General features: G+C 38.1%; 2 protein-coding genes across 4 annotated transcripts in view; both read right to left on the bottom strand.

Annotated features, from left to right (window-relative positions):
* Positions 1-172: 172 nt before the first annotated feature.
* telo2 (TEL2, telomere maintenance 2, homolog (S. cerevisiae)) lies at positions 173-9,323 on the bottom strand. 2 transcript variants are annotated; one of them, XM_043226016.1, is made up of 21 exons: positions 9,254-9,323; positions 8,474-8,816; positions 7,674-7,954; positions 7,030-7,098; positions 6,763-6,910; positions 6,581-6,683; positions 5,540-5,608; positions 5,307-5,448; positions 5,102-5,238; positions 4,849-4,943; positions 3,755-3,841; positions 3,574-3,662; positions 2,785-2,876; positions 2,584-2,700; positions 2,430-2,501; positions 2,072-2,236; positions 1,906-1,994; positions 1,728-1,827; positions 699-763; positions 514-629; positions 173-439 (listed from the first exon to the last, which is right to left on the bottom strand). In XM_043226016.1, the coding sequence occupies exons 2-21, from the start codon at positions 8,755-8,757 to the stop codon at positions 327-329; spliced, it is 2,433 nt and encodes an 810-aa protein (XP_043081951.1). In that variant the 5' UTR covers positions 8,758-8,816; positions 9,254-9,323; the 3' UTR covers positions 173-326. The 2 variants fall into 2 exon arrangements, with proteins under 2 accessions (XP_043081951.1, XP_043081950.1); XM_043226015.1 differs by having other exon boundaries at positions 9,200-9,304.
* A 742-nt stretch (positions 9,324-10,065) lies between these two features.
* rab11fip3 (RAB11 family interacting protein 3 (class II)) overlaps positions 10,066-26,010 on the bottom strand; it is a 26,847-nt gene continuing 10,902 nt past the window's right edge. Inside the window, exons 4-14 of one of the 2 annotated variants that reach the window (XM_043226012.1) lie at positions 23,165-23,334; positions 19,069-19,287; positions 17,655-17,789; positions 16,380-16,415; positions 15,972-16,059; positions 14,755-14,999; positions 13,518-13,599; positions 13,200-13,337; positions 12,962-13,117; positions 12,033-12,173; positions 10,066-11,958 (exon numbers count right to left, since the gene is read on the bottom strand). In XM_043226012.1, coding sequence (XP_043081947.1) covers positions 11,845-11,958; positions 12,033-12,173; positions 12,962-13,117; positions 13,200-13,337; positions 13,518-13,599; positions 14,755-14,999; positions 15,972-16,059; positions 16,380-16,415; positions 17,655-17,789; positions 19,069-19,287; positions 23,165-23,334 — 1,524 coding nt within the window. In that variant the 3' untranslated portion in view covers positions 10,066-11,844. The remainder of the gene's footprint in view (positions 11,959-12,032; positions 12,174-12,961; positions 13,118-13,199; positions 13,338-13,517; positions 13,600-14,754; positions 15,000-15,971; positions 16,060-16,379; positions 16,416-17,654; positions 17,790-19,068; positions 19,288-23,164; positions 23,335-26,010) is intronic. The other variant, XM_043226014.1, reaches the window with a different exon arrangement.

The following is a 26,010-nucleotide window of genomic DNA, read 5'->3' as shown; positions in this document are numbered from 1 at the left end:
ATGAACAACTAACTAGTTTTAACTTTTATTCATAATTTGAAAAGAGTTTGAACTTCAATAGAAGGAAATAACAGATTTCGGTAATCTTTATTAATGGCTTGTTGGATGCCAAGCCGTAAAAAGTTGCATGGAATTATGAGTTTTTCACATCTTAAAAAAAAACAAAACTTTGTTTTCTGAACAGAAATCTCCAGCACTTTATTTTACAGCCACTAAGTCATACAAAAATAGCACAGGTCATAACACAATGTTCCAGTAATTAGTGATGCATCATGTCAGGATCATAACATCTTGTCCAGATGAGTGTGAGATATCGTCTTTCCTTCTCAGGTCTCCATATCTGGGATCTGCAGCTGAGTTTTCAGGTTTTTGTCTAGCAGCAATAAACTCTGCACCGCCAAACTCCTGCAGTCTGCGTCACAATCATTCTCTGCCACATCTGCACATAGCGAGACGTCAATGAAGGACATGTACGTACTCGAACACATACAGAGTCAAACGAGCGCCGTCTACCTGCTAGCCAAGCTCTGGTCTCCATCAGGTCATCGCCGAGTTCTGTGAGCAAGTTCTCAGCAGGCATGCTCAGAAACGCAGAACAAACTGCGAACATAACACCCCTCCGCACCATCCTACGGTTAAAGCCAGAGAGAGCATTAGATGGACATCAGATGTATGCATGAAATATAATGCAAACTTACTGGTCGGTGTGGAAGCGCACGGCCCAAACAAAATCCAGCAGAGCTCGGCCCATCTGAGACGCAACCTGCGTTAAAAACATCAGTGATTATATGAAGTGTGCATCACTCCTAATAAGGCTGCACCGTTTGGGGAACAAGTCAAATTGTAATTTTTCTGATTTTAAATTGAGGTTTAATGTCCAATTTGAAATTTCAGGTTTGCTGCGCTTGTTCGTAAGTTTGCAATATATATTAATATTAAAATAATTATAATAATAATAATAATAAAAATTATAATTAATGGTATTTCTGAAAACAAAATAAGAAATGAAATAATATTTTAATAATATTTTAAATATTAATATTTTAATAAGAAATAATATATTTACTTGTAAAATAAAATAATTGTAATTAAGAAAAAACCCTTTTTTGCTAATGTCATTTTTTTAAAATCCAGGATTGCTGTGCTTGTTTGCAGGGTTGCACAATTTAGAATTTATATTAATATGGGTATAAAATAATAACTGTTTTTACTAAATAAGAATATTTGTAAAAAGTCCAAGTAAAAACAAAATTTAAATATATTACTTGTAATATTTACTGTTAAAAAGTCATTAAAAAATAAAAAAATGTAATTGTAATTTAGGATGCAATAAAAATTGGGCTGCAAAATTTGGCCAAAATGTTGTAATTGTATATCAATTTGACTATAAAATACAAAGAAGAAGAAGAAAAAATTATTATTAATGTTATTCTAATGATCTATTTTGATTATTAGTATTATTACTACACAAAATGTACTATTCTAAATAAAAGCAAAATAAGAAAAAGTATTTTATAATAATAATAATAATAATAATTTTATTTTACATTATAACGCAAGTTAAAAATACAACACTGATATTCAGTTTCCAAACTCTTCTATTTGCATTAGTAAAGATGCTTTTACTGCATTTATTTCCAAAGTGATAACTGGATGCTTACGTGTAATATACTGCAGCATGTTTAATGCATTATGTAATGCATGTCGTGTTTGTGTATGCTTTGTACCGGTGCATTGATGGTCAGGTGCATGAGCAACCCAAGTGTGTGCAGCAGCCTTCCCAGCACCAGATGATCACTCCCCAGAAGGTCAAAGGTCACCTGCGGCCTATTACAAAACATGAAATCAGTGCAACAATGTGATACGAGCTAAAAAAAAAAGGTCCGTGTGTGCACGCAAACAGACCTGTCATAGCTCCTGAGCAGCGGGAAGAAGAAAAACCCGGCGACCGGAGCGTAACGGTTCGGAGCGGCTTTAACGCATTGAATCCCACCCTGAACAAAATTAAATAGAGACATTGAAATAATTGATTTGTTAATGTGTAACGTGCAGCTTTGTGAGGGCGTCTCACTTTGCTAATTCGCCTGGTTTTGCTCTGGATTCGTTTTTCGACGACCTGCCTCCAGTGTGTGATGTCATCACCCTGCGCCCGAGGCATCGGCGCACCGATTGGCTGAGCTCCAGCGTGCTTATTTGTGATTGGCTCGGACAGTTCCTGGGCAGAGAGAGCTAGGACCTGAAACGGTAGAAGTGAGATATTAGTGGTCGAAAAGTCACACGTGGCATATGATCCTTCGGAGTTGATTCTAGCATGCCGATTTGCCGCTCAAGAAAATTTCAGATTATTATTAATGTTGAAAACAATTTGCTGCTTAACAGTTTTGTGGAAAACGTGACGTTTTTTTTCAGGGTTTTTACATTGGTCTGACCTCCAGAATGTCCAGTCTCTGTCTCAAGCTGTAGTTGAGAGAGTAGAACTCCGTCGTCCAATAATCTACAACCTACAGAGGAACAAAATAAATAAAACGCAGTCACTCCCATGTGCTTCTACATAGAGCCGAGAGTGTTCGTAATCATCCTCACCGGTTTGACGTCTGTAACAGTGAGGGCCACCATGGCGTTCTGCCGGAGCGTGTGGAAGTGCGGTGTATTATATCTGTCCTCCAGGTGAAGCAACACTTTACTGAACTGAACACTCACCTGTGATACACACACAAACTAATGAGCCATTATGACATCTGCAAGAATTTTAGGCAAGGGTAGTCTGCTGCGATGACCTCTGACCTCTTGTGTGGCCTTCACGTTCTTTCTAAGAAGAGCCTCTGCCACTTGCAGACTGAGTTCAACCCTTTCAGCATCATCGGAGGACATTAACGCTGCAAATACAGATACAGATCATTCAATAGCCTGAAAAAAAAACATTTCAGATAAAACCTGAACCGCGACTAGACAGTTATCCTTGACTAAAACTATTAAAACATTTTTAATAGAAATAAAGCTGAAAGACTATATAAATATTACATGAAACATTATTTTAATTAGTTTATAACATTTTAGTTTAGTTTAAAATCATAAAATTACACATGCACAAACACATTTACACACACGTGTAAAATATATATATATATATATATATATATATATATATATATATATATATATATATATATATATATATATATATACACACACACACACATACATATGCTGTACATTATTAAGTTAAAATGAAAGCTGAGGTGCTAAAATAAAAAAATAATAATGATAATAAATTATATATATATATATATATATATATATATATATATATATATATATATATATATATATAAATAATTATATATATAATTTATTATCATTATTATTAAACATTTTTTTTTTTTATATATATATATATATATATATATATATATATATATATATATATATATATATATAAAATATATTTAAACTTGAAACAAAAAAGTTTAAACTCAAAATATACCATAAAAAAAGCTAAATATTAATAAAAACTATAATAGTAAGTAACAAAAACAACAACAACAACAACAACAATGGTTGACTGTAGATCACCTTCCAGACAGTCTCTGATATAACGGGGTGGTGCTGATTTCTTCTTCTCCTGATCAGCTGACATGTCATATGGAGTCAGATCATCATCACTTAGAGAACAGAGACGTCATTTCAAGAGGAAGGTTATTAGCGAGCAATATCACTGAACAGTTCTCATGTGATTACGGCAGCGCAGATGTACCTGTCCAGTTCAGAATCACTCCCCTGACCAGCTTCAGATGTCACCGACTGACCCGCTGAACACTCAACTTTAGGCTCTGGCGGAAGACTGAAAGAAAAAGAAAGGTCACAGAGGTGTCTCTGTTTTAATAAGTTCAAAATTGCATGCCATTTGCTGGTTTAAGGAAAAAAAAAAAAAAAAAGAGCTGCCTTGCTCTAAATGTCACATTTTTACCAAATACCGGTAAATAACCAAACATTTGCAAACATTACAAACACTGCAATTATGTACTTTACTTCTGATAACTTAAATTCAAGTATTCAGAACAGGGATGAAACTTATACCGGCATTCCTTATAAATAACATTTATTATAATTGCCAAACCTAAACAAATGTATTTAAAGTGAATGTGGTAAATGTGCCACAAATAAACATACATGCTGCATGAATCCAATATTTTCCCTGCTTGACATTAAAGGAACACTTCACTTTTCCCTTTTTTTATGAGTTGAGTTTTACCATTTTTGAATCCATTCAGTCGATCTCCGTGTCTAGCGATAGCACTTTTAGCATAGCTTAGCATAGTTCATTGAATCCAATTAGACCAGTAGCATCGCGTTTAAAAATTACCAAAGCGTTTTGATATCTTTCCTATTTAGAACTTGACTCTTCTGAACTTCATATCATGTACTAAGACTGACTTTTTAAGGCTGATTTGATTAGGAACTGTATTCTTATTCGGGTTTGCTGCCATACTATTCATGCCGCAGCAGAAGCAGTGATATCACACAGCGCCTCTTGCTTGCACGGCTTTGTACACGATATTATATGTACAGGAGAGTTAAGTTTTAAATAGAAAATATACCGAAACTCTTTGGTCATTTCAACTCGATGCTACTGGTCTAACTGGATTCAATGATCAATGCTAAGCTCTACTAAAAGTGCTAGCGCTGGACCCGGAGATCGGCTGAAACTCAATTTATTAACTCTGGGGAAGTTGGAGAATGAGCCTATTTGCGAAAACAGCGGAGTGTCGCTTCAACTGCGTCATACAAGCTGCTTTGGGACATAACCTGCAGCATGTTTCAGGCGATTGCAAAACGTGCATTTTTTACCTGGTGGCGGCATCAGGGCGGTGTTGTTCATCATCCTCAACAGACAGAGACTCCATCAATGACTTCAGTTCTCTGATCTCCTCGTCTGGCTCATACTGACACACAAACCAGCTTCGTTAGCATCGAAATAAAAGTCAAGGAATGCGATACATATCTCGAGTTCACAGTTGTAGTGCTAGAAATGCGATATGCGCATCTGGTTCGGAAAGATTCAGCATTAAGAGGTTTTCATTGTAAAGTCCAAATGGCTCACCTGGAATTGTAACTGTGACCCAGGTGTGTCTAGTTTGTGACTGAGACACTCGCCCGTAACCATTCCCATCCGACGAATGCGCTCAATATTGCTGTCCAGGCGGCACTGGACACCTCCCAGCATGCACTGCAGCATCTCTGCCGGACAGAAGACCTCGTAACGCACCAGAAGACCGCAGCTGTACATCAAAAACACTTTACGTTACCTTGTCGCAGTTCTTGCACTTCAGATTGGTCGAGTAAAGCCACGCACAGCAGCAGCACTTTACTGACGTACAGCTGCTGTTCGACACACGTGTGTTTCACGGCACTGCTGTTACACCACACCTGACACACACTCCGAAAGACCTACACACACACACACACACACCAGTTAGTTCTCACTTCTCTCATACAACTTATTTGGCATTACATATAGGACAGCTAATAAACATCATACCTGTTTAAGCAGCGTCCTGCGCTCTGAATCCAGAGCCAAATAACCAAGAACAGACTTCAACAGCCGAGTCTGAGTTTAAGGGAAACAAATAAAATATGTTTATTGTTCAACACGATTTTTATTAAACACGATGAAAGACAGTTATGTTCAATTTCCAATAAATTATATTCGTTTGAACTTTCTATTCGACAAAGATTCATGGTAGTGTTATGTTTTAACAACGCATTGAAAATTAACGTTCATTTCTGGTGTCAATGTTGTTTTGTTAAAGGAACAAGCCACTTTTTTTGAAAATAGGCTCATTTTCCAAGTCCTCCAGAGTTAAACGGTCGAGCTTCACCGTTTTTGAATCCATTCAGCCGATCTCCGGGTCTGACTTTTAGCTGTAGCTTAGCATAGATCATTGAATCGGATTAGACCGTTAGCACCTCGCTCAAAAATGTCTGAAAATAAAACTACATCTGAAAATTGTCCCCAGCAGTTTCTTGATTATTACGCCGGAATGAGAGTGTAATTCCTAGCCACATCAGCCTAGAAAATCGAAACTTTTTATTATCCAACGCTCTTAGCACGCGATGTAGCTACAGATAGTCAATTGTGGATGCTAATATCGTTTCTTTATAGTTGTCTTTATCGTGCTCGGAGTAAATGGGACTTAAATAACGGCTTCCAACTAGCAAGGGGATAAGGATGATCACTTTGATTTGGAAAACGACCATGAAGACTAAGATACAACATACGCGTATCGTTACACTCCTAGCGGCGGAGCGCTACAATATCAAAGCTAATCGAAACCCGGTGCGGGTGTTTTTATATCACTGTATTTCTGAAGTAAACCGACTGTCTTCGGAAAATTTTGAACGTCATTTTCATTTGATCTTGCATGTAATGTCTGATAAAGCGGCGTTTGTGAGCCGTTGTACGGCGTTACCAGGGAAACTCTACCATGACAACGGCCCCTCCCTCTGGCAGAGAATGAATATGCATATATACCGCCACAAATAAGGTGCAAGTCTGCATATATTTTATTTCACTACTCACTGGATGCTGGTACTGCTGCAATAACAGTTTATGAGTGAGAACAAACTGAGCTTTCTTATTGGTCAGCACCAGGTTTCCCATCAGCCTGGACACAGCGGCTGCCCTGAAACACACACTCGAATGAGTCGAGTAACAACTCATTCATTAAGAATTCATTAGCGTTGATTAACCTCCTCTCTTACCCTCTGAGGCTGCGTATGAGTCCCGTGATGACACACTCTGTGCATCTTTCTGGAACCTTCTCCAGCAGTTTTTGCGTCACACGCTGCCACAGCGGGTCCATGCGGGTCAGTGAGGAGAGCCGGGGTGCCAGAGTCTCAAAAATCTGAGCTACACACACACACACACACACACACACACACACACACACACACCTAAATGTGGCAGACGGGTTGCAAATGCAATCAGTGAAAAACATTTTGAAGTCATTATAAACTTTTAAAACTTACAGCTGTATCCTTGGATACACACTTTTCCCAACACTTGAGCCACAAACCCAAGAGAGCAGTCCTGTCCCGCTATACCAGATACACATAACAAAAAAAAAAAGACAGATATTTGGACACCAAATATGCATTAAATTATATGTGATAGATGCAACAATGCAATAAAATCTGAAGTGGATGCAACAGAGCATTAAAACACACAGCGGTTACAACTGATTGTGATGCATTAAAATATGCAGTGATTTTGATGCAAAAAAAATATTTGGTGGATCTAATAATACATTCAAATTTGCTGTTGTTTTAACAATGCATTCAAATATTTAATGGTTGCATCAACTATTTTTAAATCATATATTAAAATATGCAATAGTTAAAATGGTGCAATAAAATCTGCAGTGGTTTTAAGGATTCATTAAAATACGCAGTGGCTGTAAATATGAATTAAAGCAGGGGGGTCCAGTCCTGCTTCTAAGACACCTAAAGCAACTAATAAAGGTCTTCAGGATCTCTTCAAAATTAAAGGCAGGTTCGTTTGATTAGAGTTGGGGCTGAACTTTGCAGGACAGTCGATCGCCAGGAGCAGGATTGGACGCTGCATTCTTTACCACTGACTTTCCAAGTATGTCCACCCTGAATGTGTGCGATACCTCTGAGAGCGTGGCACGTCTTCTCCAGTGTGTCCAGCATGCCGGCGGCCAGCAGCGGGTAGTACTGCTGTGGGAGGAAGGCGTCCGGTGTGTTCGCATGCAGATGGTTGCAGGTAATGGAGGGTAAAGCTGCAAGGTGGCTGATGACGGCCTCTCTTAGCTGGGGAGATTCTGAACGGACTCCGCCCACCTCACATCTGGACCACAACAACACCTGGAGACGACCAGCAGAGAGAAACTTCTCCAGCACAGACACGCTTCGCTCCAGACCCACACTCTCTCTGTGTAAAAGAGACACGACACATCAGTAGAACTACAGACAGATAGAACCACAGATAGATAGATAGAATGATAGAAAGATAGATAGAACGAAAGATAGATAGAATGATAGATAGAACGATAGAACGATACATAGAACGATAGATAGAATGAAAGAATGATAGAAAAAACGATAGATAGAACGATAGAAAGATAGATAGATAGAACGATAGATAGATAGAACGATAGATAGATAGAAAGAACGATAGATGGAAAGAACGATAGAAAGAACGATAGATGGAAAGAAACAACGATAGATAGAAAGAACGATAGATGGAAAGAAAGAACGATAGATAGGTAGAAAGAACGATAGATAGGTAGAAAGAACGATAGATAGAAAGAATGATAGAACGATAGATAGAAAGAAAGAACGATAGATGGAAAGAAAGAACGATAGATAGATAGATAGATAGATAGATAGATAGATAGAAAGAACAATAGATAGATAGATAGATAGATGGATGGATGGATGGATGTCATACCCTGTGGAGCTGATGGTGTCCAGCAGGAGCAGCAGTGTTTGGTCCGGTGGACCCTTGAGGAACATCTTATCCCACAGCTTCTTGATCTCCTCATCTTCACTCCACCTGCTGAGCCAGCTCGCGCTCGCCAGAACCCGGATCGCATGAGCGAAGTGGAGGCGCGTGAACTCGCCGTCCTCCAGGTGGCGCGCGAGCGTGCGCAGCGCGTGCACGATCTCCGCGGGGTCTCGCGAGGTGGAGAGAGTCCTCAAGCACGAGCCCGCCTCTGTGCCAGCGGAGCCCATGACGTCACGGAGTCGATGCTTGGCTGAAGACTCGGTTCAGTGCGGCATCACTTCTGCACCTTAACAAATAAATAAACAAATCAGCCCATTCACTGAGCAGCTGGACGAAGATCGGTCAAAAAATTAAGTTTCGATATATTAACGGTAGGAAATTGACAAAACATCTTCATGGAACATGACCTTTACTTAATATTCTAATGATTTTTGGCGTTTTGACCAATTGCTGGCTATCGCTACAAATATTCCCGTGCTACTTATTTGGTTTTGTGCTCCAGGGTCACATATTATTCATTTAAATGAATGCACACGATGCAGTTGTTGACTTACAGTAACGTTTCAGAGCTGCGGAACTGCAACACCTCATGAAATAACTATATATAGGTTACTTCATATGCATAGCATAATGTTAATATGTTTATAGCTATGTAGTAAATATACTTGCCGATTTAAGTTGGTTATAGTTTTAGTCATTCCATTCCGTTAAATCGTGAAATACCTGTCAGAGTCAGTCGTGTTGCCATAACGCCATGTGATTACGCTCTTATAAGGTGTCCGTGTAGAAGCAGATCGTCAGAACAAAGGTTCCTATCGTTAAAGTTCCATATACGTCCACTAGATGGCGCTACAGGACACGTAACATTCTCAGGCTTGCATTTTAGTTCATAGTTAATCTCTTTTTGTCCATTAATTTATCAGTTTCATAAAATATAATCGACCCTTACAAAGGCATTTGTACTTGACAAAAACTGAATAGCACTTTAAAATAATTCATTTTTATTTCTATATGTGAACAAACAGCATACATATTGACATTGGTATATTATCAATGTACTTAATTACCTATGTCTATTTATAGAAACATTTAACTGTTATACGCGCTACATGTATCTTGAATGGGCGAGACTTCCGGTGTCATTCACTTCCATTTGTTTCACTTGTACAAAAACAGCCCGTCTTTCTGCTTGATATGGCAAAATGATATTTGTTTATCGACGAATAACATTTGTAATATTGTTCTCATTTATTATCATAATCCAAAACACAATGGTTTGTATCGCAAATAGGTTTTACAGTCTGTATTTTGCACACAAAAAAAATAAAAATAGGGTGAATAATTAATATCACAGGCCAGGAATTTAATTATTGCATCAGTAATTTTCTAATTTATTTGCCATACAATGGATATGTCATTTTTTAGCATTAAGTTGTAGAAAAAATGTCTAATTAATAATGTTAATTAATAAATAGTGTTCATGTCCAACAGGCTCAAAGATGCATAAAAAAGAGAGAAATATCCACACAAAAAAGGTATTTGCACTTAATTTATTGGTGACTAATTTTATTTTCACTTTTCTTTTAACCTTCATACAATTATTTGAAAATCTATAAGACCCCGAACAGTAAAAGATACATCTTATGGGGGCATCTTCAAAAGAAAGCAAAACATTCAACAGAAGACAATACTGATATCTTTCATTTATACAGTAACCTTAACGATTAGAGTAAACATTTTTTTTTTTTACAATTGTATCCATTACGAGGAGTCCTTTTTTGTTTTATTAACATGTATTTATAACTATTATTAGTCTTTTAAAGTCTAAGTGGCAAGCAGAACTCCTTCTAAGCGGTGAAATGTTGTCTTTGGACACTGACAATGCGTGTAGACATATCTTAGATCATACACAACAGCTGTTTAACACCCGACAGATCAAGAGCAGTAGATTCGGGCCTTCCCTTATTGTCTCTGTAAGGAAATTAAGGAAGGAGACAGCCGCGTATTTCAAAAGTTCACGTAAGCAAAGTTCCCGCGCTTTAAGGTCCATCAGTAATTACAGTAGCTTTAAAACAGCCATACAGACGCGAAACAGCAGCGGAATCGTCTTCAAATGTTCTCCAGCATCGTCTTATAAGAAAATCGGATAGGACGGGTCTTAAAACCAAAATGTGCGAGGCAGAGAAGAGGGAAAGGGGAAAAAAAGTGAACTGCAGCGTGCTTTTCCACAATCCAAAAAAATAAAACAAAACAGGAAAACAGGAAGGATTACTTCTAATCTTTCATTTTAACTTATTTAAAACTCTCCACTGGATTTTCCAGAGGGGGGAAAAAAAAGGTGGAAATCGAACATGCTTGCGCCGTATGAGAGGTTTAGCGCGGGAAAAGACGAAAAGCGACCGTTGGAAGTGGAAGACGAAATGAAACGGAATCTTAATTCCGTTTGTCCATAAAAATACGATTCGAAGAACGAAAGATACAAACGTTCTAGATCGATATTTACACCCATCTTCACCAGAGAGACCAAAAAAAAAAAAAAAGCGGAAAGAAGCGAAAGTCCGGTTTCCCGCGTTTTGTTAACGGTTCGATTTCCCGTTAGCGCTTCAGCGTCCGCTTCTTTTTCCCGCCAACGTTGATAAGAGCAACTTCAACCTCATCTTCCTTCAAACAATTTAAATAGCAAACAATGTTATCTCAAAAATAAAATTAATCAGAGTGCAATGAACATTTCCAGTGAGATTTTAAGAGTCTTCTGTACAGAGTTTTTTGGAAAGAATCCAGGACAGGAGGCGGCTGCCGAATATCCTCAGCAAGAAATCGCACGGGACCGATTGCCTTACCCACAACGCACCACTGCGAACTCCCTTGGTGGGCGTCGGCCTCCCTTGATCCTTTGCGTCATCGTAATAAATAAGAATCGAAAGGAAAACAGCGCTGACATTCAGCAAAAACTCGTCTACGAGCTAATCGTACGCACACGCTCAACCCTCGGGTCAGCAGATGTCCCTCACATGGGCTAACGGTGTGACTGATCAAACCAGACTTACGCTGGTTAACTTAAAACAAACTAGTTTCTTACACTGAAATTCAATCTATGAATTTGCGAACACATATACAGAAGGGATGGGCGCCTCAATCCCAAAACACAGGGAAGTCACAGGAACCGAAGGACAGGGACGCTCACACACATTCATTCAGCCAACAGTGCTCTAAATTATTAAATTATTTGATCAAAATAATGATTGGATTCTTCACATCGTGCCTCTCGCCTCCCGTGTCAGTTCATAAATCCGGTAGGGTCGTCGGATCGGTGATTATTTGACCTCCAGGATGGAGGGGTTGGACTCCATGATGGCGACGATGATGCGGTCGATGTAGTCCTGCAGGCGGAAGTTGATCTCTTCCTGTTTGTGGATGGCCTCCATCAGCTGCGCACACAAACACGCGTTAAACATCACAAAGCATGCATTATTGACATGAAGCGCAGCGGCGTGACACAGACCTCGGCGCGGGAGACGTTGTTGATCTCAGCGGCGAGCGACTCTGAGAGAGACTCGGTAAAAAGACTCTTTGCTCCCTGGATGCTCAGATTAATGATCTGACCGTTCAGCTCGTCGTTCTGCTCCTTCAGACTGCGGTTATCCTGCACAAAGTGAGAACCACAACAGATAATTGAGCCGTTTTACCAGTTTGTGTCTTGACGATGCCATCTGTTCGGTCTGTGTGGACTAAGTCCAGTCTGGTTACCTGTTTGGAGACTCCTGGGGAGCCTGTTTAAATCTTGGGGCGATCTTTACCTGTGTTTTAGTCTGAGTTGACTAATTAGCGAAGACAGCCTGTAATGGTTTGAGTCTTTTGGGCTCGTGTTTACCAGTTTAAGTGTGTAGTGCCGTCAAACGATTAATCGCATCCACAATAAGTTTGTTAACATAATATATATGCGTGTTTACTATGTATATGCACATTCATACTTTTATATAAATACGTTTAATATACAAATTATTTCTAAAATGTATAAGCGCATGTGTGAGTAGTTCTATATAAATAATGAATATACACAGTACACACACATACATTCTGTAAACAAGAACTTTTATTATGGATGACTTTTAGCGTGTAGTTATCAGTTCAGTCTGTGTTGACCGGTTTGATTTAGTCTGGTTTGTGTTTATCAGTTTGAGTTTACTAGTCTGATTCCTGGGTCAGTCTTTACCTGTTATTTTGAGTTAAGTCTTCTGGGGTTGTGTTAGTGTGTACTAGTATGAGTCTCGGATCAACCTTTACTTGTTTTTTTGGGGTTTGTTAACTGTTTGGATTAGTATTACCTATTTGAGTCTGTGCTGAGTCCACATTTAAGTCGTTTTTTACCAATTCGGGCCTGTGTTTTACCTATTTACCATCATTTTTTAAGCCTATTCAGTCTATTAGCACCTGTTTGAGTCTGCGTATCTCCTGCTCCAGTTCGTTCTCCCTCATGTGAGTGTTGTATTCCTGCAGGCCGGAGCTGGCCGACCGGCCTCTTCTCGCTTCGGTCTCCAACTTAAACAGCTGAAGGTGCTCCAGCTGCTTTCTTAAGTCCTCTATCAACTACGCAGACAGAGAAGACATTAGCTGCAGGCGCGGCTGTGACGGAAAGCCAAACTGTAAAGACAAACGGAAGACGCCTCACCCCCTGAGTGCACTCTTTCTCTTTCTGGTTTGTGTGACGTTCGTGGCTCAGTTTGTCGGCCATTTTCCTGCGGGATTCGATTTCTTCGTTCAGTCGATCTGTGACGTCATCTACCTCATCCTGAAGTTTCCTCTTTTCCTGAAAAAAAAGACCCTCTCTTAGATATTTTTTGGACTTTATTTTGGACATTCAGCAACAAAAAAGGAGCAACAAGTGACTCTCAAATAAAACGTTTTGATGCTCATTCACTTCTTAATTCACTCAGCATTGGCAGATCATGCTGGACTCTGTATGTGATCTGCAGACGAGTGTTCGTACCTCCTCCAGTCTCTCGATGTTGGCTCTCAGACAGGGAACGCATGACCTCAGCTCACTGTTCTCCTCATCCAACTGATGCAACCTGAACACACGCGGGCACACAGTCAAAAATGCACCATGATGTTTTGTTTCGGGGCAGAGAGCACAATGAAAACATTCAAACGCAATACTGGGTGAGAGAAAACAAAAGTCATGTTAACACAGCCGGGTTATATTAAACGTCGAGCCAAGTAATCTCGGAGCTACTTCAAACCAAACCGAATTTATGCTGTTCACCACTAGATGCAGAAGAGTTGGACAAAATAAGACAGAAACCATTTAAGCCGTCTTGAATTTGTTCAGCTGTGAGGTTATTTCAAGTATTATTTATGGAGTTTATAAACATTTTGAATCGGCTTTTATTTTCATATTTCCAGCTTATGCTTTAGTGTTATAAAATAAAATTGAATAAATTGTAAAATAAAAATAAATTGTATTTCTATTATTGCTTAAACTAAACTTACTTTATTTCACGCCGTTTCGAAAGCAACAATTTATGTTTAATATTTCAATATTTAAAAATATTTTTGTGTCAATTGGAAACACGCTATTTATTATTATTATTATTTGACATTTTATTAGTTTTAATTAACAATAACAAATAGAATCGTCCGCGAGCGGTGAGAAACAGTGTTTGTTGCACGTGTCTTCATATTTCTCCACTATTATAAAACTCTTAAGAGACATTACCTGAGCTAATGACTTTCTCAGGAGGATTGCTCATAAAATTGCGCTTCTCCAGATGTGCTTAACAGTATGTTGCGAAAGACTTACAAAACACACAGCTGACAAACAAGCAATTTTTTACAATTTTTGTGCAATAAAACTGAAAGCTGTTGGAAATTGCATATTATATACCAGGATAACATAAATGAAGATTTATTGAAATGAAAAGAAAAAGATATTCTTGGAACGGGTAAAAATGACTAATCCAAAAGTGGTATCGCTAAATAAAAACCTTAAAAAATATATGTTTTTATGTTGCAAAAAAAACAACAACATAATTAAAATTATTTATATACACTTATTTAAATTATTTAGAATTTTTGTGCGAATCTAAATCTTGTTGTAAACCCGCGACAAGTATTTTGCTATTTTGTCCAAACTAGATATAAACAAAACATGCATAAAACACGTTGTTGGTTGCTAAAGGCAAATCCCATTTCACACTGATCACTAAAGATGTGTCTGGCCTCACCTGGCCTGGAGGTTCTCGATCTCCAGGTCTCTCTCTCGCTGGAGTTTGTTCAGAGCGTCTCTGTGTTTACGTGTATATGCGAGTAAGCTCTCCTCGGCGTGCAGCTCCTGCTCCTTCAGCTGTTCCTCCAGAGCGTTTGCTCGGTGGACGAGGGTGAGGTTCTCCTGCCGCAGGCGCGCATGCTGCTCTTCGCTCTCCGTCGAGTCCTTCTCCAGCTCGCACACGCGCTTCTCCAACAGCAACACCTGCAGGGCAGACACAGCCTTCGGTCCTCATGCATTCACAAAACATCAGCGTTTCTATTATGTCCGCGTCATCTTAATAATGTAGAGTTATGACTGCGCTGTCACGGTCGGATGAAAACAAAACTTAAACTAAATAGAGTTGTATGTATTTAGCGAATGTACCGTTTTATTTTCTTATTTGTTTTAAAGTGAAAATAGCACATTTTTCTAATTTGAATGTCACAAAGTTAACCTTATCTAGCTGAATAACGAGTGAAAGTTGATTAAAACCGAAAGATCTGTTTTATATTTGTTACCAGAGATGCTGTCCACACGGAATTAATTCAATAAAAATGTGTTATTGTCATTGCTGGTAACCGTGTTCACAACAAAAGCATAATAATAAAAAAAAGTAAAATAAAAACTAAAAGATAGATCTGTTGAAATACATCAAAATTCCACTAGTAGCTTTTTGCTTTGAATGTCGTCCATATTCCAACAAAAATGTCTTTATGAATTTAAAATTGCATCCTTAAAACCTAGTTTTAATTTGATAACAAGTAACGTATCATTTTTAATGCACACAAACCGAGAATGTAGCAGAAAAAAAAATGTAATTGATTAACATTTACTGAATTGACATTAAACTGATTTGAGGTGAATAACGACACTATTGAGCTGCTTATAGTTGAAATTAACTTTTTCTATAATCAATGAGCATAAAGTTATTGAACTGAAATACAATCAACAAATTCAAATTCAGTCGTGCAATCATTACTGAATGTGTCTCATATTTGAAGCATTATTAATTTTGCTGTGAAACAATCTGTTCTGCATATAGAGATGTATAAATAAATGTGAAAAAAATACTATAGCATGGTAATAGTAAAATATCTTTAAACTACGTTTTGCTATTTGATGACAAAACAACCTAATCCACATCAAGTGCACCATCTGAACCAGTTTGACAAAACATTTCCATAGTTTCTGAACCTTGTCTGTGATGTCACGATCCGCTAGGTCCAAAATGTCTTGAGTTAGATCTCCCATGACATCCAGAGTGCCAGACTGCTGCAAGTGTCTAAAAAACACACACCAACATTTCAACATTTTCTCTGCTAAACCATAAACCAGCACGAATTTCCATGATGGTCCGTCCTGTTTTTTAACCCTTGCCGGTGGACCAGCACACGAAATAGTCAAAATAGTCGACCGACAATCTTTGCCTTACTTGCAATATTTACAAGACATTAAGTCATTGATTTTGAAAGCGAAATTATTAAAGATGTATCCGAAGAATTAATCAAAACACAAGAAAAAGCATCCAAAAAACTACAAAAGATTTCCATTGTCATTTCACTCTTAAACTAGTATTTGTTGCATCGAGAGGGAGGATTTTACCTTGCTGCTTTCTTACTGGACAGCCTCTTGCTGGAACTATATAAAAAAAGAGAGAGAGCAAACAGGAAACGAGTCAGGAAGAAAAAGCGGGAAAAGAGGAAAAATTCTCTTTCCATCCGTGACCTGTGAACCGCAGGTCAAAAAACACTCAGCTAAAGTTTGGTGTCGTCAGCTCTTTCTCAGGTTGAAGGCTGAATCAATGCTCTTCTTTCAATGGTAATGAGCTCACAGCACACAGAAATAAACACACTGTATTTATGGAGGTGTAACGTGGATGCGTGAAAAGAGATTCTGTTCTTGTTGCGCAAGTCTGAACCCAGAGAAACGGCTTTGTCCGTTCTGTTCGTGGTCAAAAAACAGACCCTCATCAATGACCCTTTCTACTGCCGCTTCAGACAAGCCAGGATTTTCCATGATCTTTTAAACAAAATATCATATTTTAATATGCCAACATAATTTACATAAACATAAAAGGGCTCTTTTTCTTTCCTGGTTTTGGAAGAACTGACCAATGCAACATAACTTTTAATATTTTATGCAAACTCGGGTAGAATGCTAGAACAATGTTACAGTTCTTAAAGGTACAGTACAATAAAAAAAAATAAAAAAAAGTCATTCTAAACCCACAGAGTTCACCTTTATGACTTTTGTGCTTTTATGCTACTAGACTTTTATTCTGTACTCTTTCAAAGTCTTTTAAAGTTATATGATTTTTTGAAAAACAGCCCCTTTCCCCACAGCTCTCCAACTTCAATTGCAATAAATCTTGCTTTTATTAATGAATGGATTTGATTACACAGACCATCTCTGCATTTCATAAAAAATTAAGTGTTTAATCTTTTCATTATACATTACTATCACTCTGTTCTCCTAATCTGTATTGTTAAAAGTGCTATATAACTATGGAACAGAGCTCCCTGGACATGAAATATATGTTGTACAAAAAAAGAAAGTCATATAGGTGATCAAATGAAAACAGCATTGATATTTTTGATTGAACCGTCTCTTTAAGAAATGTACCTAAGATATCAATACTACAATGTAGCCTACATTATATTACACTTAAAGACTAACGTGCATGCATCAAATACACACACAACACACCACACCAGAGCATCTATATACACCACAACCCTCGCCTACTAGTCGTGCAGCACTGTATACACACACATGCAGGCGGTGAGTGTGTGTGTGTGTGTGTGTGTATACAGTGGTCAAACTCAACACACACACACACACGGGGAAACGTGCAACACACTGCAGCAGTCGTGTTACCTATTCATCTCTAGCAGCTGCAGTCGCGTGGACAGATCCTCCAGACGACTGATCTGCTTATGACAGTGCGTGCAGAAAAACTCCAGCGCCTCCGACTGAAGGAAACTCTGGAAACTAGCAGGAAAAGAGCTGGGACTGAGGAGACCGGAGGGCAGGATACAATGGGGAAAATGAGGGGGAAAGAAAAGATGCAAAAGGAGAAATCAGCAGGTGAGAGGAGAAATTAGAAATGGTTAGAGGAGAGGAGAAATTAAGAGGGGAGACGAGAAGAAAAGGGCGGAAGCAAGTAAATAGGAGAAGATATGACAGTAGAAGTGAGGAGAAAAGAAATAAGGAAAGGAGAAATGAGCAGAGGAGAGGAGAAACCAGTAGAATATGATTAGAGGAGTGTTGATATAAGCAGGGGAGAAAAGAAAGGAGAATATAAAGCAGGAGACAATAAGTAGAGGATAAATAAAGTACCAAAGAAGAGAAGAAATGATCAGGGGTAGTAGAAGAAGAGATGGGAAGAGGAGAATGTTAGATTATAAATCAGAAGAAATAAGCAGACGATGGAAGAAAGGAGAAGATACAAGAAGAGACATTAGTAGAAGGAGAAAAATCAAGAGAGGAAAAGACATGATGGGAGAAATAAGACAAAAGTAAATCAGATGGAATGAGAAATTAGGAGGAGGAGAAGATATAATGGAAGATATGAGTAGAGGAGAAAAGAGGAGTGTGTGAGTGTTCAATAAGAGGATGGGCAGAGGGAGGGAGAGAACAGGGAACATTCAGCTGAGAGAGTGAAGGACAGAGGAGGATCTACACAGAGGTGAGCACTACAGTGCAGGAGCAGAGTGTGTGTTTATTTGAACAGGTTTGAGAGTGTGTTGTGTTTCCATGCTCTCTTCTCTAGCGTCTTGGGTGTGTGCTGGATCACTGCAGTTAAACACTAACCACAACAACTCGACCTTTACCCGCTGATCAGAACAACTCGCTAGAGAATTAATAGAGCAGTCAGCGGGATGGCAGGTTTAGCTTTTACCACAAACACACACTGCTCAGGGGGATCGTGACATCTCCATCTGTTTGTTCTGTTTTGTCTGTCACACACACACACACGGTTTGAGCCGTCTGTGGTCAGGAAGTCGCTCTACAAGGTCTTCTTATGCACATGACCTTCGGTGCCACGCTGACTCACTTTCTCTCTCACTGTGTGGAATCTAGAAATAGTGCATTTCTATTTGTGTCAAGCTGCTCATTCAGTGCAGCCCAGACAAACATTCACAGTGCCTATGTTTACACTTTCCAAGTTTAGCTCAGGATACATAATAATCACACTTTGTGCTATATACGGAGTGTGTATATACACTATACAATACTAAAGTAACATGAAAACGTTTTCATCCGCTATTTTGTGTTTGTTGTGTGTTACCTAGGCGACAGCAGCATCAGTGGGCGGGGCAGTGGGCTGTCTGTGTGTGGGAGTGGCTCCGTACTTCCCTCCCCTTCTGGCCCCACCCCTCCATCCTCCTGATTGGCCAGCAGCAGGTCTGAAGTATTGTTACTCTCACCAAAATCCTCAAAGTGCTCCTCCTCTCCTCCAATCACAGCCACGAGGGTGTGGCCATTCAAATCAGAGCCCAACGTGAACCTATTACAGAAACACATAGAATGTAATGGGTTATCTACCCAATTGGGTTAATTAAATGCTGTTGAAAACACCATTTTTAATTCTAGTATTGTTACTATAACTGAAACAAACAATGGTGAATGTTTGTAGAAAATTAATACATTAAAATACATTTTTAGTTTTGTTTTAAATACAGTAAAAAAAACACTAATATTTCAGAATATTATTTTCTATATTATTTTAAATGAACTATTTTCTATTTGAATGTATTTTAAAAATGTAATTTACTCCTGTAATCAAAGCTGAATTTTCAGCATTACAAATCCAGACTTTACCATCACACGACCCTTCAGAAATAATTTTCATATGCGGCTCAAGAAAGATTTCTTATTATCAGTAGCCAAAAACTGGAAACTGATTATTTTTTTGATGGACAGAAAGTTCGAGAACTGCATTTTTTTTTTTTTATAGAAATCTTTTGTTACATTACAAATGACTTTAGTGTCACTTTTGACCAATTCAATGCATCCTTATTGAATGCATTATAGTCTCTTTAATAGCTTTACAATTTCAACCAACTGATTAATTGAAGTCTGCTCTTTTTATTCGTACTATAAAATGCAGAACTTCCTTAAAAAACATCCAGTGTTTTTGTGTAAGGCAGAACCTGAACAGTTTGTCTTGAGGATAGTAATCTGGTAATGCACTTTAATCTCTCAGAAGCCCTAAAAACATCTGAAGAATTCCAGTTATATTAAACAACACAAAACCTAAACAATCCACATAAGAACAGCACAATGCCAGCGTTTTCAGAAGCGCTCGTGAAGGTGAACAGACTATCGAAGCAGAACACAAGCAGGTCACGTGAAAACTTAACATTAATGATGAAAAACATCACAAAAGTTGCCGTTTATTAACAGCTGAGTGGATCACTGGTTTCCTGACAGACGGGCCAGTGCATGCGCTTGATTGGTGAACTCTGTGACCACACTTTAAAAGTACTCTTAACGCATTAAAGGAACAGTTTTGAGAAATTTAAATTCCGTCATCATCGTCATCTCACCCTCAAGTTCTCCCAAATCTGTATGAATCGCTTTGTTCTGCCAAACACAAAGAAAGAGATTTTAAAGAAAGTTTGCAACCAGGCTGTGACTTACACAGTAGAAGAAAAAAATATAAATGTCAATGGTGACCAAAAGCAGCCTGGTTATAAACTTTCTTCAATTTTCAGTCCAGGGCAGAACAAAGAAATTCATACGGAACTACTCGAGGGTGAGTAAATGATGAAACAATTAAAATTTTTACTCAAAAAGTGTAGGATCCGAATTTTATTTAGCAAGGACACACTAAATTGATCAAAAGTGACAGTAAAGCCATTTATTTTAGGTTTCTATTTCAAATACTTCCAATGCTGTTGTTTTATATGCCTTATCCATCTACAAAAAATAATAAAAAATGTATTATAGTTTCCAAAAAAAATCAACTGTTTTGAACATAACAGTAATAATTGTCTTGAGCAGCAAACCATCAGAATGATTTCTGAAGGATCATGTGACACCGAAGACTGGATTAATGATGCTAAAAAATGTCATTACAGAAAGAAAATGCATATTAAAATACAAAACAAAAGAAACAAACAAAAAAGTAATACTGTGTTTATATCAAATTAATGCAGCCTTGATGAGAATTATTCCAAAGCATTAACAAATCGTCCCGATCACAAACATCTGATCGGTGATACTCGACTACAAAAACGCACACAAGCCTCAAATACTCACCCTCGTTTCACTATAACGTTGCGGTTGGTCACACAAAGCACGCGTGAAGGTGGCGACCGCATCTTAAAGCGATTCGGCCTTTCTTTGGCGATCCGGAGCAACTGGGCACACAGCGTGTCAAACTCCCAAACTCCCACAAACTCAGAACAAACTGGCCTAAACTCGCTTTACATGCGGTAACACGAAGAGCTTAATCTGCCGGACATTCCTGCCAGACGTTTGTGACTCGCTAAACCTGAATCAATCCCCCGTGCAAGCAAAGTTACATATGCTTCGACCGTATGGCTGGGCAGCAATGCGCGCGTGCGTGCGCGTCTTAATCTGATTTAGAGCTCAGTAACGGTGACCCAGTGTGTGCGCTAGCTCGCTCTATAATCAGTTTAATCTCCGTATGCATGAACTTATGTCCAACTGACACTCAAACGCATATCGGGCACAGCCACGTTAATAACGTAATAAAAATAAACCCTGCGAATTAGTTTAACCGAGACTGGTCTGAGGGATCTGAACAAACCCTAGATTCCAAGAAGTGAGACCGGAAATCAAGGTTCAAGAGAAAAATCATAAAATCAGATGATTTTCCGTAACTCAGATTGTGAGTTTCGGAAGGTCAACGCTGGCGAGACGGCGTGAAACTGACACAGCAGGAATGCTAAATGAAGAGAAACGCATGATGGATGAGAGCCAGGACGTTTAACAATGACAGAAGCGAGTAACGGCGAAAGAGAAGCGGACCGGAGAGAGCGAAAGATGGACAAACTCTGGGCAGCAGGAAGGTAGAAAGAGCCAACTCCACACTTCCTGCAACTGGGCGACAGGAAAATAAAGACTGACACCGATAACACGGGAAACAGGAACACCTCGGTCAGCTGAGCTGATGTTAAGGGCTCTCGGGAAATGACGAGCTCTGGTCAGCAGATTCTTGCGTAAACACAAACAGACAGCGCACAACAGCACTGCACAATTAATGCACAAAATGTAGCTTTTATGGAAGTTAGGACGTTAACGTGTTTTTCCAGAGAACAATGAGTCCTAAACTGATAAACTGTATCAGGAAGTTGTTTTATTTTGTGAGATTATTGCTGATACACTCAAGGCCGCAGGACGCAGGAGGTCACCGTTAGACATGATATCATCACATTTCTGCAGTGTTATTGTAGTTTGTTTTTATGTACTGTTATAGACTTTTTATCATTTTAAATTAGCTTTTTATTTTTAATTTAATCTTTTTTTTGGTATACGTTTGTAATATGAACTAGTTTTTCCATTTCCACTTTTTTTCAATCAAGTTTTAAAAGTTTTAGAACTTCTTCAACTATAGCCTTAAATCTTAAACATTTCACATTTTCATTTAAGCTTTTTAAGTTTCAGCTTTATTTAAATAAATATTTAAATAGTTTTAGTTAAAGAAGTAGTATACCCAAAATTTGCTAAAAAATAAAAAAGCACCCTCAGGCCATACAAGATGGAGATGAGTTTTTCATTTTCCTTCATATGAACAGATTTGGAGAAACGTATCATTCCATCACTTGTTCGCCATTGGATGCTCGGCAGTGAATGGGTGCCGTCAGAATGAGAGCTGATAAAAAAAAACATTACAATAATCCACAACACTCCAATCCATCAATTAACATCTCACGAATAAAAAAAATACTGTATTTGTAAAACACAAATCATCATTAAGTCACTTTAACTGCTGACTATGGCCAAAAGTCTATAACTGTCTATATAAGTCTATATTTCTCTCCTGATTCAAACAAGACAACTTCAATGGAAAAAGCAATATTATAGTCGCCAAAACCAATGTTTTTTGTGCCGCAGAAGTCATTTACTGATAAACTGGAGTGATGTGGATCATTGTGACGTTTTTATCAGCTCTCATTCTGACGGCACCCATTCACTGCAAAGGATCCACTGGTGAGCGAGTGATGAAATTCTGTTCCGATTTAAAAAAAAGAAACTCATCTACATCATCAATGGCCCGAGATTAAGTACATTTCTGATTTTAATTTCTGGGTGTGCTATTTATTTAATAACAACACTGCGTTTACAGAAAGAGTTTGGGTGATTTACAACTCTCTTCGGTCGTTTTATTTGACACCTGTGCGTTCGTATGTTACCTGTTGCGATCGTCTCCATCCGTGAGTGTGTTTTCAATGCCGCTGTCCGTCTCCACGTCCTCATGGAGCTCTGGATGGACCAGAGCCGTCGTGTCCTCATCCGTGAAGGTCTCACACTCGCTGTAGGCGCTCTCCGACCCGAGGTAGGCACTGTCTGAGACCTCCGCCTGCTGCAAACACACACACACCCTCACCGATTAGAAAACTTTTATAGGTGTTCTAACTTACATCGCAAGTATCAACTTTATCTCAGATGTTTCTCCTAGAATCAGCTGAATTAATGATTGACGTGCAGGAAGAATATGGAGTTATAAAATGAACGCGTATAACAGCTCATATCATTCGTTGAGAAATGTTTTTCCTTTTACATGTAGATTTTGATAAGCGTTTTTTTTGTCCATTTCACATGCAACAACACACGGGCAGGAGGCTATTCAGGTGTGCGACGAATGTTTACAGAACAATATGATCTGATGCATTCACACGTGACTAGATTGCATTTGTAGTGTAAATGCTTATCCGTTACGATTTCCAGATAACAGCCTACTCACATGTCAGTCATCCACTGCACAAAAGCAAGGGTTTAAACTTTAAAAAGACCCTCACAAGAGAAACAGTTGCTTCATTTCTATTTATTGCCAAGTTTAAATGTGCTGAAGATGCACCATGTCAAATGTATTTCTGTTGTTTATTCTTACCTGTGTTTCTCCTTTTTAATACTATGTAGAACATTTAAAAAAAAAAAAAAAAAAAACTTTTCTAGATTTTTCTAGTTATTTTTCCCTTGCTATCATTTTTATATTATTGAAAATATTTTCTTATAAAAAAGTTAAAGAGAACACTGTTCTAGTGTTTTTTTCTTCTTGTTTGCTACATTTTCTTAAAAAAAAAAAAAAAAACAAAAATAAAAAAAGAGAAAGTTATGAATAAAAACATAAATTGTATGATCAACAGATTTTTTTCTTTTTAACCCCTTTAACTACGTAAAACTTAATTTAAAAAAATTTAACAACTAAAAAAAGTTACCAGACAGACAGTTTCTTTACAGTTGTTAAAAAACGCAAACTGGATTAACATTTTCAAAAGTCCAAGACTGTGCCTCAAACCTTCAGTCGGTCGATAAGCTCTAACCAAAACAATAAACCCCATCAGGAAACCTGTATCTCAGAGCGAGACATACCTGTGTGAGTCCGTGAGGAGCTCTTAAAACAGGAGAGGCCATTCCCAGAACCATTCTTCCTACTTGAGTACCGTCACACGGGAAAAACAGGTTCACTAACTAACCTCAAAACTAACAACAACTGTTTCTCTGTCTCCACATGGAGTCAACAAAGAGAGAAATTACTCCTAGTCTGCTGCCTTGGAAAATGAGGACCAAAGTCTGAAGGGTATGAGAACCAGGAATGGGAGGAGTCTGTGTTCCTGACCCCACCCCTTTAATTAACATTAAGCACCAACAGAAACCAAGCAGAAAGTGTGCATATATTATGCGTCTGTGACTTGAAGTTTAGTGCACTCCCTACTTAGACAGCAGTTTTTAGTGCGTCTATGTTATGTTTTAAGTAGGCGGCCCGTGAGGTTATTGGTGTTATTCATTTCGATCTGTTCCCATATAGCAAAACATTAACACTTCACACCCAGCACGCACAAAACACTTACTCACAACAGCGTTTGCCGCGACAATCACATGTTCTGATGAAAGACAGGTGTGTGTGTGTTACAAATAAATCTATCACCAGCCTGTCCTGTATATTGTCAACCATATGCGTGTGTGTAAGTATGTTTGTTCCTCTGGACGAGGTGCTACACAAACCACCTCAGCCGGTGTGTTTTGAAAGCAAACATGGAAACAGCCCAGCTATTCATGACCCACAGGAAAACACACAGGTGTGTGCGAGTGTGCGTTTCATTAGAAGTGACGGGAAGACAGAAATGAGGAAAGGGAAAAATCCGATCGCAAAAACAAGACTCTGAAGCAGAGCATTTCACATTTCTGTGTTTACAAAATTAATATTCTACAGGCTGCTGGAATAATAAACCACATTTACAGTTTGGAAATGAGTTTATGCTTCTGTAATTGCAATTGAGTAAAAATTGAGTACCACAATTTATTAATGCAGATAACTATAAAGATATATATGTATATAAAATAAAGTAGAATATATCCTAAAGGAGTATATATATTATATACACACACACACACACACACACACACACACATATATACATATATATTATATATAAACTTAATAAAAATAAAATACTTAACAAATAAATTATATATATATATATATATATATATATATATATATATATATATATAATAATAAATAAATAAATAAAAAAATAAATAACTAAATAATATATATATAGTTTTTAGTTTAGTTTTTAAAACTTGTTTTTAAAACGTGTTTTTGAATATTTATAGCAAGCTGGCCCTTCAGTGTGATTAACTACTGATATAATGTTCATATAAATGTTAATTATGTTATTATGTTAAGAATTTTTTACACAAGCGCCTAAACCTTCTCTCAACTCTTCAGGAAGGTTTCTTTAAGTATTTCAGAGGCATCGCCACAGTCCTTCTGGATTTAGTATGCTTATTTTTTTCTGTTTCTTAATGTTATTCCAGATGGACTGGATGAGACCAGACCTCTGTGTGGAGCCCTGGCTGTCGTCAGAGTCCTTGCCCATACAAAAACCTCACTGGACTATTACAATCAATGGCAAAAAGAAGGTTTGTCAATGTAAAATGACATTATTATATCCTACTGGTAATACTTAATATGCAGTTAGCAAATGGTACTGAACACACATGAACCAGCAGGAGGTGCTGTAGCAGAGAA

This window comes from Puntigrus tetrazona, chromosome 24, assembly GCF_018831695.1.
Source record: "Puntigrus tetrazona isolate hp1 chromosome 24, ASM1883169v1, whole genome shotgun sequence".
Taxonomy (NCBI): Eukaryota; Metazoa; Chordata; class Actinopteri; order Cypriniformes; family Cyprinidae; genus Puntigrus; species Puntigrus tetrazona.
This window is presented reverse-complemented; position numbering and strand designations above follow the sequence as displayed.